The following is a 17233-nucleotide window of genomic DNA, read 5'->3' on the forward strand; positions in this document are numbered from 1 at the left end:
TTGGTTTGCATGATTGGTCTCTAGAGTCTAGATATTTTACTGGTTAAGGTGTTTGAACAACAAGGAGACAATGTAAAGTCTTATAATGCTTACAATATGTTCATATGTGAGTCTTGCTGCACCGTTTTATACTTGAGTTTGCTTCAAACAACCTTGCTAGCCTAGCCTTGTATTGAGAGGTAATTCTTCTCGTGCATCCAAATCCTTGAGCCAAAAACTATGCCATTTGTGTCCACCATACCTACCTACTACATGGTATTTCTCTGCCATTCCAAAGTAAATTACTTGAGTGATACCTTTAAAATTCTATTCTTTGCCTTTACAATACATAGCTCATGGGAAAATAGCCTTAAAAACTATTGTGGTGAAGAATATGTACTTATGTATCTTATTTCTTAATAAGTTGCTTGTTGAGCGGTAACCATGTTTCTGGGACGCCATCAACTTTTACACCTTTGTTGAATATCATGTGAGTTGCTATGCATGTTCGTCTTGTCCGAAGTAAGGGCGATTTTCATGATCAAATGGTTTGAGTATGCATATTGTTAGAGAAGAACATTGGGCCGCTAACTAAAGCCATGAATCATGGTGGAAGTTTCAGTTTGGACACAAATCCTCAATCTCTTATGAGAATATTATCTGTTGTTAAATGCTTATGCATTAAAGAGGAGTCCATTATCTGTTGTCTATGTTGTCCCGGTATGGATGTCTAATTTGAGAATAATCAAAAGCGAGAAATCCAATGCGAACTTTCTCCTTAGACCTCTGTACGAGCGGCATAGAGGTACCCCTTTGTGACACTTGGTTGAAACATATGTTATGCAATGATAATCCGTGTTAATCCAAGCTAATTAGGACAAGGTGCGGGCACTATTAGTATTCTATGCATGAGGCTTGCAACTTATAGGATGTCTTATACATAACACATATGATTTATTACTACCGTTGAAAAAATTGTTTCTATGTTTTCAAAATGAAAAGCTCTAGCACAAAAATAGTAATCCATGCTTCCCTCTGCGAAGGGCCATTCTTCTACTTTATTGTTGAGTCAGTTTACCTATTTCTTTCTATCTTAGAAGCAAACACTTGTGTAAACTCTGTGCATTGATTCCTACATGTTTACCTATTGTACTTGTTATATTACTTTGTGTTGACAATTATCCATGAGATAAACATGTTGAAGTTTTGAAAGCAACCGCTGAAACTTATGTCTTCCTTTGTGTTGTTTCAAAGCTTTATACTAAGAATTTATTGCTTTATGAGTAACTCTTATGCAAGTCTTATTGATGCTTGTCTTGAAAGTATTATTCATGAAAAGTCTTTGCTATATGATTCAGTTTTTTACTCATTGTCTTCATCATTGCTTCGAATCGCTGCATTCATCTCATGTGCTTTACAATAGTATTGATCAAGATTATGATAGCATGTCACTTCAGAAATTATCCTTGTTATCGTTTACCTACTCGAGGGCGAGTAGGAACTAAGCTTGGGGATGCTTGATACGTCTCAAACGTATCTATAATTTCTTATGTTCCATGCTACTTTTATGATGATACTCACATGTTTTATACACATTATATGTCATTATGATGCATTTTCCGGCACTAACCTATTGACGAGATGCCGAAGAGCCAGTTGCTGTTTTCTACTGTTTTTGGTTTCAAAAATCCTACAAAGGAAATATTCTCGGAATTGGACGAAATCAACGCCCAGGGTCTTATTTTTCCACGAAGCTTCCAGAAGACCGAAAGGGAAACGAAGTGGGGCGACGAGGCACCGACACAACAGGGCGGCGCGGCCCAGGTCTTGGCTGCGCGGCCCTGGCATGTGGGGCCCTCGTGTCGCCCCTAAACCTACCCTTCCGCCTACTTAAAGCCTTCGTCGCGAAACCCCCAGTACCGAGAGCCATGATACGGAAAACCTTCCAGAGACGCCGCCGCCGCCAACCCCATCTCGGGGGATTCAGGAGATCGCCTCCGGCACCCTGCCGGAGAGGGGAATCATCTTCCGGAGGGCTCTTCATCGCCATGATCGCCTCCGGATCGATGTGTGAGTAGTTCACCCCTGGACTATGGGTCCATAGCAGTAGCTAGATGGTTGTCTTCTCCTCATTGTGCTATCATGTTAGATCTTGTGAGCTGCCTATCATGATCAAGATCATCTATTTGTAATGATACATGTTGTGTTTGTTGGGATCCGATGAATATTGAATACTATGTCAAGTTGATTATCAATCTATCATATATGTTGTTTATGTTCTTGCATGCTCTCCGTTGCTAGTAGAGGCTCTGGCCAAGTTGATACTTGTAACTCCAAGAGGGAGTATTTATGCTCGATAGTGGGTTCATGCCTCCATTGAATCTGGGACAGTGAGAGAAAGTTCTAAGGTTGTGGATGTGTTGTTGCCACTAGGGATAAAACATCGATGCTTTGTCTAAGGATATTTGTGTTGATTACATTATGCACCATACTTAATGCAATTGTCTGTTGTTTGCAACTTAATACCGGAAGGGGTTCGGATGATAACCCGAAAGTGGACTTTTTAGGCATAGATGCATGTCTGGATAGCGGTCTATGTAGTTTGTCGTAATGCCCCGATTAAATCTCATAGTACTCATCATGATATATGTATGTGCATTGTTATGCCTTCTTTATTTGTCAATTGCCCAACTGTAATTCGTTCACCCAACATGCTATTTATCTTATGGGAGAGACACCACTAGTGAACTGTGGACCCCGGTCCATTCTTTACATCTAAAATACAATCTACTGCAATTGTTTTTTACTGTTCTTCGCAAACAAACATCATCTTCCACACTATACAATTAATCTTTTGTTTACAGCAAGCCGGTGAGATTGACAACCTCACTGTTACGTTGGGGCAAAGTACTTTGATTGTGTTGTGCAGGTTCCACGTTGGCGCCGGAATCCTCGGTGTTGCGCCGCACTACACTCCGTCACCAACAACCTTCATGTGTTCCTTGACTCCTACTGGTTCGATAAACCTTGGTTTCTTACTGAGGGAAAACTTGCTACTGTACGCATCACACCTTCCTCTTGGGGTTCCCAACGGACGTGTGTTAACTGCACGCAACAGTGACGCATCGCTGCAAGACTCCCGATATACTTTTCTTGTACAGCTCGCCTTTAACCATAGTAAATGCTTTCGATCGTCGAATAACTCGCCTCACTTCCACTGGATCGTCGGGTATTTGCTGCCTTGAGATATAGGCAATATAAGCTTGCATCCACGGTACTTCTACTACCATTACCTCGTGTGATTCTTCCTCATCTCCAGCTGCACCTGCCTCGAGGGCTGCCAAAGCCCCCGAGCCTTTCTCGACCTTTTCTTTATTCTTTGGCTGTTTTCTTGCCTTGGTCGACCTTTCACTTATTTCTTCCCAAAATACTCCGGGTGGTATTGCTAGACACTGCGACCCAATATTTGCCAGAATATCGGCTTCATCATTGCTGAGCCTGCTAACATGGTTTACCTCGCATCCGTCGAAAAGCTTCTCGAGTTCATTGTATAACTCTTTGTATGCTACCATGCTATCATTGACTGCGTCGCATTGATTCATTACTTGCTGAGCCACCAGCTGGGAGTCGCCGTATATTTTTAATCGGGTTGCACCGCAGGCCTTCGCCATCTTCATCCCATGTATCATCGCTTCATACTCTGCCTCATTGTTAGATGCGTTGGGAAACGTCATCCGTAGCACATACTTTAACTTGTCGCCTTGAGGTGAAACCAATATCATGCCTGCTCCTGCTCCTTCTGATCTCTTGGACCCATCGAAGTTCATGGTCCAGGTTCTCGATAGATCAGGAGGTCCCGTGTTTTGTAGCTCCGTCCACTCTGCGACGAAGTCTAGTAAAATCTGCGACTTTATTGCTTTTCTTTTTTCATAAGTGATGTCCCGAGGGGAAAGCTCTATTCCCCAAAGGGAGACACGGCCCGTAGCTTCCGGGTTGTTCAGTATATTTGACAATGGTGCCTCATTGACCACTATTATCGGGTGTGCCGAAAAATAGTGTCGAAGTTTCCTTGCTGTTGTAAATACTCCGTATGCTAGCTTCTGATAATGCGGGTACCTCTATTTTGAAGGCGATAAAACTTCGCTAATGAAGTATACCGGCCTCTGTACTCCATGTAGTTTACCCTCTTCCTCTCGCTCAACTACAAGTGTCGTGCTGACCACCTGAGGTGTGGCTGCAATGTATAGCAGGAGAGGTTCCTTTTCCTTTGGTGCCACCAGTATCGAGGGTGTCGATATTGTGCGCTTGAGATCCTCGAAGGCTCTGTCCGCTTCTTCATTCCACTCGAACTTTTCTCCTTGCTTGATTGATACGTCCAAAACGTATCTACTTTCCCGAACACTTTTGCTATTGTTTTGCTTCTAAATTGTGTATTTTGGATACAACGAACACAGACTAACGCTGTTTTCAGCAGAATTGCCCTGGTGTCTCGTTTTTGTGCAGAAACTCAACTTTCAGGAAAATCCCCGGAATTAATTCCAATGGGCCTATTTTCACAGAAGAATAACGGAGCCAGAAGACCAGAAGGAGGGGGGCCACGAGGCAGCCACCCCACCAAGCGGCGCGGCAAGCCCCTGGGCCGCGCCGGCCTATGGTGGCGGCGCCTCGGGCAGCCCCAGGTGCCCCCCTCTGGACTACTTAAGGGTTTCGACCTAAAAACGGACGGGGGGTTAGACGAAATCGCCAGAAGACATCCAGAACACCACCGCCATCGCGAAACTCCGTCTCTGGACCAGAAACTCCGTTCTGGCACTCCGCCGGGACGGGGAATTGGAGGAGATCATTGCCATCATCACCACCAACGCCTCTCCATCGACCAGCCATGTTTCTCTCATCCATGCAACGCCCGTTCATCCATCCCTGTGCCTACAGTATTTTAATCCTGTTGTTTACTATAATCACTACTGCTGTCTTTGTTACTCTGCTGCTGATATTTCACTACTACTACTGGTATAAAACTGTTACTACTGATAAACTCTTGCGAGCAAGTCTGTTTCCAGGTGCAGCTGAATTGACAACTCCGCTGTTAAGGCTTACAAATATTTTTTGGATCCCCTTGTGTCGAATCAATAAATTGGGTTTTACTTCCCTCGAAGACTGTTGCGATCCCCTATACTTGTGGGTCATCAAGACTATTTTCTGGCGCCGTTGCCGGGGATCATAGCTTTATTTGCAAGTTCACTTGGATTGATATTGTTCGCTGCAAATTCTCCATCATGGGTAAACCTCACGATACTAAAGTCACCATATTACCATCCACTACAAGAAAAGGTACAACTGCGAGTACCTCTCGTTGCTCTTGATTCACCATATGTGATAAGTAAACTTGTTTCACCACCACAAGCTTCAAATGTCTGGTACTTCGCTGAATCTGAAAATTCCTCTTATAATTTTGATGATGCTTCTGCTGTGCTTGATAATGATGGTTCATTAGGATCTTTTCTTTATGCTACGATTGCTAGGTCTAGACAAATTGAAAGTACTGAAATTCCTAATGAAAATGCTGCTACACCTGTTAATTCACCTGAGTCTGTTGAATACTCTAGTGATGATCTTGATGAAGATTATGTAGAACTTGATGATGATTTCATTGATAAATGCAATGCTACTACTGGTACAAGTAATATTAAAAAGCTTTTTGCACAACATACTGTTAGATATAAACTGTCTCCCGATCCTAAATTTGCCACATCTCCTATAAACATTAAGGATAAGGATTATGATTTTTCTCTTGATTTATCTCATATAGCTATTGTTGAGAAAACACCTTTTTGTGGTACTGAAAAATAAAGTGTTGTAGAACACATGAATGAGCTTTCAACTTTGAGTAGCTTGTTTTCTGATGATATCAAGAAACGTACTTATTTCGTTGCTAAAAATTTTCCTTTCTCATTAAAGGATGATGCTAAAACTTGGTATAATAGTTTGCCTCCTGATTCTATTGATAGTCCAAGTGGTTCGCTTGATGTTTTCTTTCGGAAATACTTTCCTGCTAGTGCTCAACATATTGCTTTGCAGAGAATTTATAATTTTGACCAGAAAAATGGAGAGAAATTACCTGAAGCTTGGGCGAGATTTTGCTCTCTTATCAGAGCTCGGCCTGGACATGATTTGGAAAAGCATGATTTACTTGATATATTCTATAGTGGACTAACTATTGAGTCTAGGGCATACCTGGATAGTTGTGCTGGTTGTGTTTTCAGGAAAAGAACTCCAGACGACGCTGAAGAATTATTGGCTAGAATAGGCCGGAATCATGATGATTGGACTACACCTGAACCAACTCCAGCGCCAATATTGAAGAAGAGGGGTATGATTAAATTAAATGATGAAGATTTGAGGGAAGCCAAGAAATCTCTTAAAGAGAAGGGTATTAAATCTGAAGATGTGAAGAATTTACCTCCCATAGAAGATTTATGTAAGATAACTCCCCCTTCATCCATGATTGAGGTACACTCTCTTCAACGCTTTACTAGGGAAGATATTCCGTATTCAAAACCTCCTGCACAATGCTTAGATGAGTTTGATAATTATATTGTTAAGTAAGATAATTTTAATATGAGAGTAGAGAATCATTTAATGGAAAATTCTCGAGCTATTAGTGAATTGCATGGTATTGTGGAGAGAACCTCCAATGATGTTAAGATGCTTGTTAAACATTTTCATATGGTTCAAACTCAAATTGATCAACTCACTAAAGTGCAAAATGACTTGTTGAAAAATAATTCTAAAGAAAAACATGCTTACGAAGTAACAACTAGAGGCGGTGTTTCTACTCAGGATCCTCTATATCCTGAGGGGCATCCCAAAAGAGTTGAACAAGATTCTCAACGAACTGAAACTAGTGCTCCTTCTAAGAAAAAGAAAAAGAAACATAAAACTGTTGTAGAGACCTCTGAGCCTGTTAATGATCCTAATAGTATTTCTATTTCTGATGCTGAAACTGAAAGTGGTAATGAACATGATAAATATAATGATAAGAATGATGCTTCTAATAAAGAAGAGGTTGAGGATGAACCTGAAAAGCATGCTAAAAATAAAAAGTATACTAAAGAAGATTTTATTGCTAAGAAACATGGTAATGAAAGAGAACCTTGGGTTCAAAAGCAAATGCCTTTTCCTGCTAAGAAACTAAAATCAAAGGAAGAAGAACACTATAATAAATTTTGTGATTGGATGAAACCTTTGTTCTTGCAAATCCCTTTGACTGATGCTATTAAATTGCCTCCTTATTCAAAGTATATGAAAGATATTGTCTCTAACAAAAGGAAAATTCCTAATGAGGAGATTTCCACTATGCTTGCTAATTACTCTTTTAATGGCAAAGTTCCAAAGAAGCTTGGCGACCTAGGTATACCGACTATTCCTTGTTCCATCAAGAATAATTATGTTAGAACTGCTCTATGTGATTTGGGAGCAGGTGTTAGTGTTATGCCTTTTTCTCTTTATAAGAGACTTTATTTAGATAAGTTGATACCAACTGATATATCTTTGCAAATGGCTGACAAATCTACTGATATTCCTGTTGGTATATGTGAGGATGTTCCTGTTCAAGTTACTCAAAACAGCTTAATATTAACTGATTTTGTTGTGTTGGAAATGCCTGAAGATGATAATATGTCTATTATTCTTGGGAGACCTTTTCTTAACACCGCATGGGCTGTTATTGATTGCAATAAACGAAAAGTTACTTTCGATGTCGATGACAAGGAGCATACTATTTATTTTCCCAAGAGGATTGATAAAGTATGTGGAGTTAATACAATTTCTAATTTGAGATCTATCAAAGTGGGAGATATTGATTGTCCAATATATGAGCCTAAAGAAGAATATCAAACTCTTGTGCTTGGATCTATATCATTACAATATAAGGTAACATGTTGATTTGAGGTTTATTTCTTCTTATGACATGTAAGATTTATTTGGTAGCAAGACTTGATCAACCTTGTTAACAAGTACATTTTATATGCATAGAAGAGCTAAACAACATTTCTTTCCTCCTTCACTTGTTTTACTCGCTGTAGCACTACTTGTTTTGCAAGATGCTTAGTTGTTTAGGAGTTTGAAAATCTTTTTCTGCCTTGTAATAATAATTTTGACACCCAGAAATGTGCATTTTTCAAAGTTTTCAAAAATTTACAAAAATTATATTGTTGGTCTTATTTTTCGAAGAGCTACCTGGGAGCACCAGGAGCTGACCAGTGGGGCACCCTGAGGCTGGACCCCATGGGCCGGCGCGGTCAGCAAGGGTGGCGCGCCACCCTGTGGTGTGGGCCCCTCCTTGCCCCACTAACTCATCTCTTCCTCCCATCTCACTCTCTCTCCCGAAAAAACTCGTACTCACTTTCTCTCACTCGCATTTCTGCTCAAGAGCTCAAGATTTCTCGATCTCTTTGCTCAGCCCAGATTTCTGTCTGAAATTTGGCACATTTGCTCTCCGGTATGTGACTCCTCCGATTATCCAAATAGAACTTTGTTTGGTTTAGTATATCTTGAATATTTTGCTGCTGTAGGTAACATGTTAAGTGAGCTCGCATGCTTGTTCTAAGTTGTAAAAATTAGTTTTGATGCATGTTTAGTACTCTACCAAGTTCCTATAGTAGTTTCCCTCAATTATATGTCTCCAAATCAACTTTTATAATGATTGTTGAAAAATTTCAGAAAAGGAAGATGGATAATTATAACTTTGGAGAAGTGTTCGAAAGAGAGATGACAAGCACGGGGAGGCCCTCAAGGGCATCCACTCGGATTAGACGATCCTATAATGAGGATGTCATCGCACCGAGCTTCGAAATTGAAGAGGATAATGGAGTCCCTAATGCTTCATCTTTTCCATGCTATAACTTTTTGAGTAATGCAGGGCTGCTTGATGATTCCTTGGTCCTTATCAATAATGTGGGCTTAACCGCCTATATGGAAGATGAGAGGGATCAATACTACATGCTAACTAAAATCTTTGTTGAGAGCTTTCAGTTCAACAACAAACACTACCAACCATCAGTTACATTCAGGATTTATGATAATCCTATTACTATGAAGTTGAAGGATTTTTGTACTGCATTGGATATTGCCCCTGTAGGTACAGCGAAGAAGATTGAGAAGAGTCCCAAAGCTTTGGCGGAGCTCTATCGAGAAGTCACCAATGATGACAGCCGCACCATTCAGCTGCGCAGCAAGATAAGAAACATTCAACTCCCAGCCATTAGATATTTCGCTTACTATCTTGCTACTAGCATTCTTGGTAGGGAGAACACTAGCAACATTTCTAGTTATCATCTTGCTTTCTTAGTTGCTGCACTTACTGGAAAAACACCATATCATCTTGGTGCTCTTGTTGCCCATCATTTGTCCGCTAAGGGGCCTATTTTTGGAGGAATTGTTGCCTCACGTATTTTGGCATATCTAGATCTTCCTCTTGACCCTACTGATGTGAAATTAACTCCTATAAGGCTTGATATTGCTGCTATGAAGAGTCACCAATTTGTTACAACTGACTCTAGTTTAGATAATATTGTCTATAGAATGTTGTTTATTGACGGGGATGAGAGGGAAATCCCTTTGCCGCAGCCCGATCTGTTCAGTGTTCACAGGAAACCGTGGTCGCGCTCTAAGGAGGAGGTGGATGAGCAGCTGAGGATACATGGGTTCCATCAGCAGCATGACTCTGAGATATCGCTCTCTTATCCCCTTTTAAAGTTCTGAGTAGTCGAGCTTCTCCTCCCTCTTGTTTAATAAAACAAAAGTTGGCTTTATGCAAAAGAAGCTCTACAGAAAGCCCGCATACCCGCTTTGCTAAAAGGTTGTACTAAGTCTTGCTGGGTCCATGTACTCAGCTTTGCATGCTTTTGTTTCAGACGAAGTTGCTCCGAAAGATGGTGGTTTCTAGGTCGACATCGACGAGTAGCTTGGGGTTCCCGGGTGCCAGCCTGGAATCTATGGGCTAGGACGTCGCCGTTATGCTCCTGGCCTCTTAGGCCTTTTGCTATCTTGCTATGTCTAATAGAATAACTTTGCTTTCGTTGATTGATGTATGCCAGGTCAGTGACCTCTGCTTGTAATACTTTGGTTCTTCGCTCAGTTATGAGCTTGTATTACTTCTTGGGTACTATTGTGTTACCGATTCTATCACTGTAGTCTCTCGAGCTCTAGGTTAGGCTTATGTCAGATGAAGATATGGTATTTGTCTAACCCTGATTCCGGGGGTGCCACAAGGGGCAAGGGGCTGCTGCCTCCGAGGGCCGCCGCCGCCGGGGCGCCGCCGCTCCTGTGGCCGCCGACGCGGGGATCTTCACCGTAATCTCCTACATGGGTTGCACCTCTTCATCATCTTCATCAACATCTACAACAACTCTTCATCACTCCCATCTGTAATCTCTTGGCAAACATGATTTATGATGCAATATATTATTTTCCCATGATATATTGTATCTCTATGTTGATGTTTGAGTAGTGAATTATTCATGGAAATTGTTATATAGTTTGTTGTTGGTTGCATACAAGTATTTGTTATCATCTATGATGGTCTTATGTATTGATATATGAGTGCACACATATGTCAAGGGGATGCATAAAGTTATCACCATTGCATGTTGACATGATGAGGGATGGGGAGCGACAGAAACCTTGTCCCGATTCTTAGATGCATGTTAACGGGGGGAACCAATTATGGGGACCTTTAAACTTACAGCGGTGGTTGGATATTCCCACATGTCTTAAAAATACCTTTGTTTGCACATTTTGATGGCCTTATGATCAATCACTAGGGGTGTACTTGCACATGTATATGGCTACACCTATCTATGGCTCCTCCCTAGAAGAAGCACTAAAAAGAGACGGCGACGGAAATGTCTTCAGGCACCATAAAATACTCTGTGGTGTAACTCCTCTCAGCTCCCCGACAACGGCACCAGAAAATACTCTTGATAGCGGTTGACGGGCTTGATGATTCCACAACAACTAAGCCAAAAAGATCTTTATACGTTGGGATTCCAAGTGCAGAGTGTTGTATCAAGGGAGTATCTTCCCCACAAAGGTGACTCGGGGGTTTATATCGAACTCTCGAGGAACTGGATGGAAAAGTATTTATCTTATCTCTTCTTCAAGCAATCCTGCAAGTAAGTAAATGCCTTGTGTCTCCAACTCCACCATGTGGTTGTCAAGCACAAGGTTTCGCGTAAGTAAATAATACAAGTAGTAATAAAAAATATTAAACTAAACTAGATAAAGTAACTAAGTAAAAACTGTAAAGATGTTGATTATTTTTGGTGTTTTGGATGCAAACAAGAAAGATAAATATTATTGTATTTTCGGAATAAAATAGTGCAGCTAATAGAAAACAATGTAAATGCAAGATAAGTGTGTTTCTTATGATACAAAGTGGACCGGGGTTCATGGGTTCACTTGACTATTCTCTCGTAAAGTTGTGGTGGACAAAAAGCAATTCATCAATGAGATATGAAAGTACAAATCATATTATATGTAAGATCAGATAATAATATGGGCATCACGTCCTAACATAGAGATGATGCAACACACCTCTCTTATGCTCCACAAGAATGAAACTTCATCAATCTTGTATTAAGAATTAACAGAGCATAGCAATAAGTACCTTGACATAAAGTTTGAATATCAAATATGCTACCTTGAACAAACAAGATAGTCAGTGATGTCACGTGATGAACATAGCACATGCATTCACTTTATCCCCAGTGATGTAGCAAAAGAAAGCCAAAACCATAATAGATCATGAACATATTGTCACTATCCAATCATTAAAACTATGCTACTCCATCTAACACACACATCACCCCACACACGCTCTTGCACAGATGTTGGATCAGAACATGAACTTAAGAACGGGGTACATAATATGCATCAATCAACACATCTCACAAATATAATACGATCAGATCTCATATAATAATATCATAGAACAAGGATCCACCACATATGTATTACAAATATGACCATAATCATGATAGGCAGCTCATATGGCACTAATGTTATGAAGAACATGAGAGAAATAGATCAAGCTAATGCCACAAACCCGTAGTCCAGAGGTGGACTACTCCCTCTTGGTCATTGTATGATGATGAAGACGTTGGACAATGTGGAGATCCTTTTGGCGGTGATCCCGACGGAGTTTCACCCTCCAATCTTCTCCGCAGCATCCTCTGTTTTGGTGTTTATGTCTTTCTGTGGCGCTCTCCTCCCGAGAACTCTTCGGGGGCACATATATAGTCGTTTTTAGGGAAAAATACGTCGGTGGACAAAAGAATCAGGGCAATCGGACGATCGAGGTGCGAACGGAGGTGGGTGGCGCGGTCAAGAAGTTGGGCCGTGCCACCTGGCCTCGTTCTCTCCTCGGGCCTCTCCAGGTGTGCTCCAAAAGACCATTATGTTTCTCCCGGTAAAAAAATGATGCTCCAAATATCTCAGGTCAATTTGACTCTGTATAGGTCCCTGAAACTGAAAAATACCCGAAATAGGGTTTTCCTGTTCTGCAGGGTTATAAACCAAATAAAGGCGAACATTCATAAATCCCCATAAGTCAATGTAAAACATGATATTATCATAATATATGTTGCAAATATGTGGAAATTCAATATGATAAAGGATAAAGTGCATGTATGCATTTTACATATATCAGTGGCTCGCGAGTTTGGGCAGGGCAGAGTATATATAGAGATTGACATTTAGTCCCAATTGGTAATAACAACCGGACTAAAGGGGCTCAGGGACCGGCGCGCTCTACCGCAACCTTTTAGTCCCGGTTGGTAGGTTGGTAATACCAATCGAAACTAAAGGTTCCAAGCGAATCGAGACTAGAGAGTTCTGAGGCCTGCGCCCTTCGAACCGGAACTAATACGGCCCATTAGTCTCGGTTCCTATTTAAACCAAAACTAAAACTTCCGAGGGCTTGGAACGAAAGCCATGTGTTATACTACTTGGGATAAGTAATGCTATTCTTACGGAAAAAAAAAGTAACGAAATTCACTTAACGGATCGATGTGTGTGACATCAATCAATTCGGTAGACACATCGTTGTGGATCCAAAAGAATTCAGCCCAAAGAAACAAACTACATGCCACATATACGTCCATAAGAAAATTTCCGTAACCATTCGTCGCGGTAGACCCAGCGTTATTTCTTGGGGATACTACTATTCTTGGGGATACTACTATATGAAAGCACAAGCCTCTTTCTTATTCATGAACACAATGGAGGAATTAACATATATTGTTGCATACAAACTGATAAATGACCTCCTGTAAAGAACCAGCACACAGATGACACACGCATGGAAGCATACTAGTGTGTTGAGCTTACACACGCGCGCGGACGTACATGTCGACCTCGAGCACCGCGTTCAAGGTGGTGCTGTTTGCCGAGTATGTCCGGAGCAGACCATACCCGGTGGCCCCGCGGAACACCCCGGTGCCGCCAACGATCGGCAGCTCCCTGACGGGGTCGAGGATGGCGTCCCTTGAGAGCACGGCGATGGTGCTGCCGTTGTGCGGCCCCGCCGTGAAGACCATGTTGACGGTCAGCATCAGCGCGAAGTCCGTCTGCGATGCGAAGATGTAGAACCCCTGCGCTGTGCCGACGACCGGGGACGCCGAGTCAGGCCCCTCCGTCAGAGGATCGTCGATGACGAACATGTCCCCGAACCGGATGGCGGGTTCGAGGGGCAGCGGCGTCACTCCCCTGGCGACGCGCACCGCCGTCGTCGCTGGGCTCGACGGCACCGCCGTCACCACGTCGTGCATGTAGAACTTGAGGTGCGTCGTCTTCCTGGCCGCCGCCGTCGTTCCCACGAAGAGGAGGGCCAAGGAGACTAAGACTGGCAGGAGCTGCATGGTCTGCTTGCTAGACATGGCACCTACGTCTACGGTACGAGCTGCTGGCTACAAGATCGCTTACAAGGTCTGCTCGATCCCAACTTATTTTGACGACGAAGGTAGGCGTTCTCTCTTATATAGATGGGTCATGTACGTACCACGTTGTCCGGCCACGATTTTTTTTCGATATAAAGACAAAGAACCTTATGGTACTAGAGCTAATTTCCCGCTGCATCAATTTTCCGCTAATTAAGAGTAGTACTCTCTTATTTAACAGGTGATTATTTCTCCATCGCAGTTAGATGATATCATTAAATTTCAGTTGTAATCCATATTGCCCCTCATGATTAGCAAGTCTAACGGTCCATGATATTTTTCTTAGTTGGATGACTTGGATCCCACAGGCAACTAGAAAAAGTCTCAGCTGCTATCTCAGTGGCAATTGAAAAAAAGAACTAAGTTACAACTTAATTTACAGGTCATATAGATGAATCATGATGGAATCAAACGGTGTAAGAACTTAATTGAGCACAAACTTAATTCTGAACTAGCGAAACCCTTATTTATTTTTTGCATACCCTTGTCCATGGCATGTTATCCTTCTAAGACAGTTTACCAGATTTAAGGATTTTCGTTCGAACTAATGTCCTTCCTCCGTCTTATGAAAGTTATTTAGGATTTGTCAAAAATTTGATGTATCTAGATGTTATTTAGTGTCTAGACACGTCTAAATTTTAACAAATCTCAGACAATCTTCGTGAAACGGAGGGAATATATAATTATTTAGCTGTCCACTTGCACTTAGTCTGCCTCTTAACTCCAAGTCCGATCTTTCAAATATAGAGAAGATAAGATTCAAGTATATATTACGCAGCCGGCCGGCAGCTAGTGCAGTCAACTGTTTCACACGCGAAGAGTTTTCATAGGATATATGATGCCCTCAGGGCATCTCCAGCGGCGCGACGCAAATGGTCGCTGAGCGACCGTTTTCGTCCGCCGTGACCGGAAATGCGTCTGGGTCCTGCTCCAGCGGGGCGACGCAAAGTGACCGGCCCGTCCGCGGAGACGCAAACCTGGCCCAAATATGCGCCAGGTTTGCGTCTCCGCGGACGCTCGGCGGTCGCGCCGAGTGACCGCCGAAAAAGATGTAGGACCCGCGCGTCAGTGGCAGTGAGCCCGATATAATTCCCGCCACTGGCCATTCCCCGCGCGAAAAAGGAAACTAGACCGGCGCGAAACATTCCCGAAGCGATGGACGTCCTCGCCGCCGCAGCCACCGCCATGGATGCGGATCAAACCCTCGCCGCCGCACCCGCCGCCGCCCCACACTCCCCCGTAGCCACGACCGTAGCCACAATGGAGGGTCCGCCGGAAGCAAAGCGGGCCGGCACCGGCGGTGGCCGGGAGGCAAAGGCGAAGGCTGCAAAGAAGGTGCTCTCCCCGGAGGAGAAAGTGATCGAGGCCGCGAAACGTCGCTGCCGGCGCAGGAACCAGAAGATGAAGATTTCCGCGGCCGCCAACCAACAGGCGTGGCAGATGCAGATCAAAGCCGGCGTCGCGCAAGTAGCCCTCCATCCGACCTTGGCGGAGGGCTACATGCTCGTCAAGAGAGAGGGGATCGTCGGCGTCGCTCCTCCGTCCTCGTCGGTCAGCTCGGTAAGTTCCCAGCTGCGTCCTGGAACTCCCGCTCCCTTGCAGGGCCACCCGGCGTCGCGGTTCGCGTCCGGCCTGCCGCCGGTGGAGTTGACCGGGGCGGCGGAGCAGTTCAACGGGGCGGCTGTTCCCGACCTCAACCGGACTCCTAGAAGCGTTGACTCCAGCTCCGGCGCGGCACAGAAGACGCTCCAGGTGCCGGAGGAGAGCATGCCGCAGCCCCGCATCATGTTCGACGAAATGGCGGCGGCTGCCCCGACGATGGACGACCCGGTACGTGAGCTCTCTCAATGTGTGCGTTCGCCGTGTTTCATGCGTCTGACGTCCGGTGATTCGTAGGACTATTGGAAGGACCGCCGTGAGGCTGACATCCAGGAAATTATCTTCGGCGGCGGCTTCGTTCGCGGTGATCCGGCCGGGTCCCCGCTGGATGACTGGGAGCCAACGGCAGATGAACGCGCGGAGGACATCGAAACCGCACGCCTGTTCGCCACCCAGCAGACGCAGCCAACACCCGTGTCGGTGGACGACTTCGACGACGCGCCAACAAAGCCTGGGAAGAAGAAGGGGGAGAGCCACAGGACACAAGGCTTCGTCGAGGAGGAGGACAAGTGCTTGTGCAAAGCATGGCTTGCATCGAGCAATGATTGCATTAATGGCGCGCAGCAAAAGGGCAAGGTCTATTGGGCCAAGGTCTCGCAGGAGTACAACGAGACCAGGCGGCACCCGCCCTACAATATCACAAGCCCTCGGACGTTAGAGTCCCTCCGAAAAAGATGGAACTACATCAAGCAAGAGACAGCCAAGTTTTGCTCGGCGGTCGAACATGCTGTTAACAACCCCGTAAGCGGCGCTGGCGTCATGACAGTGGTAAACACGATAGAACCATCATCATTGAACACTATGTGCATCATTCTATGTACATCATTGGCGGCTATGAATGCAGGTATCCCGCACCTTGGAGAAGTTCAGGGCGACGCATAAGAAGGGCTTCCATATGGTCCATTGTTGGGACGTGCTCAAGAACGCCAACAAGTGGATGACAAACTATGCGGCCTACAACGAAGCTGTGAGGAATGGGACAGCGATCAACCTCGACGGCGACGACGACGATCAAGGCCGTCCAGCCCTTCCACCTCGTCCACGAGGCCACAAGGCTACCAAGGCCGATCTACAGCGGGAGGCGCAGGCCCTTGCGTTCACCATGAGCATGGAGAAGATGATGGCCGACAATCGTGTCGCCTTGGCTGCTAGGGACGAGAAGAGGCGTTTGGAAAAAGAGGCCGCAGCTGCCATCTACCACAACCTCGCCAAAGAGGTAATTGAGGTCCAAAAGGCAGACGCCGAGGCCAAATTGCTTGACGCCGAGGCTAGGAGGATGGACGCCAAGGCCAAGATCCTTGCGGAGGACACTAGGATCATGCTAGCCGACTTGAGCAGCGTCGACGACGACACCAGGGCCTGGTTCATGAAGAGGCGCGCCGAAATCCGCGCGCGAGACGCCTCGATCGCCGGCGCCATGCGCCCAGCACCTTGGCCTCCTTTTGGACATTTTTATTGCTGCACAGGCCTTGTTGTGCCCCTTTGGTCTCCACTTTGCGCAGTCCGATATGCAAAGTGGGGTGAACTTGTTTCAGCCCTCAAAATGCGGCTGTAAATTTGGTGCAAAAGTTTATGCGTGCTTCTATTTTTTGAATTCT

The 17233-nt window shown here is 44.3% G+C and overlaps 1 protein-coding gene across 1 annotated transcript; it reads right to left on the minus strand.

Moving 5' to 3' along the window:
- Nucleotides 1-13364: 13364 nt before the first annotated feature.
- Nucleotides 13365-13916, minus strand: LOC124696729 (dirigent protein 1-like). Its single transcript, XM_047229413.1, has one exon. The coding sequence runs from the start codon at nucleotides 13914-13916 to the stop codon at nucleotides 13365-13367; it is 552 nt and encodes a 183-aa protein (XP_047085369.1).
- Between the last annotated feature and the right edge of the window lie 3317 nt (nucleotides 13917-17233).

The sequence above is a fragment of the Lolium rigidum genome, chromosome 3 (assembly GCF_022539505.1).
Source record: "Lolium rigidum isolate FL_2022 chromosome 3, APGP_CSIRO_Lrig_0.1, whole genome shotgun sequence".
NCBI lineage: Eukaryota > Viridiplantae > Streptophyta > Magnoliopsida > Poales > Poaceae > Lolium > Lolium rigidum.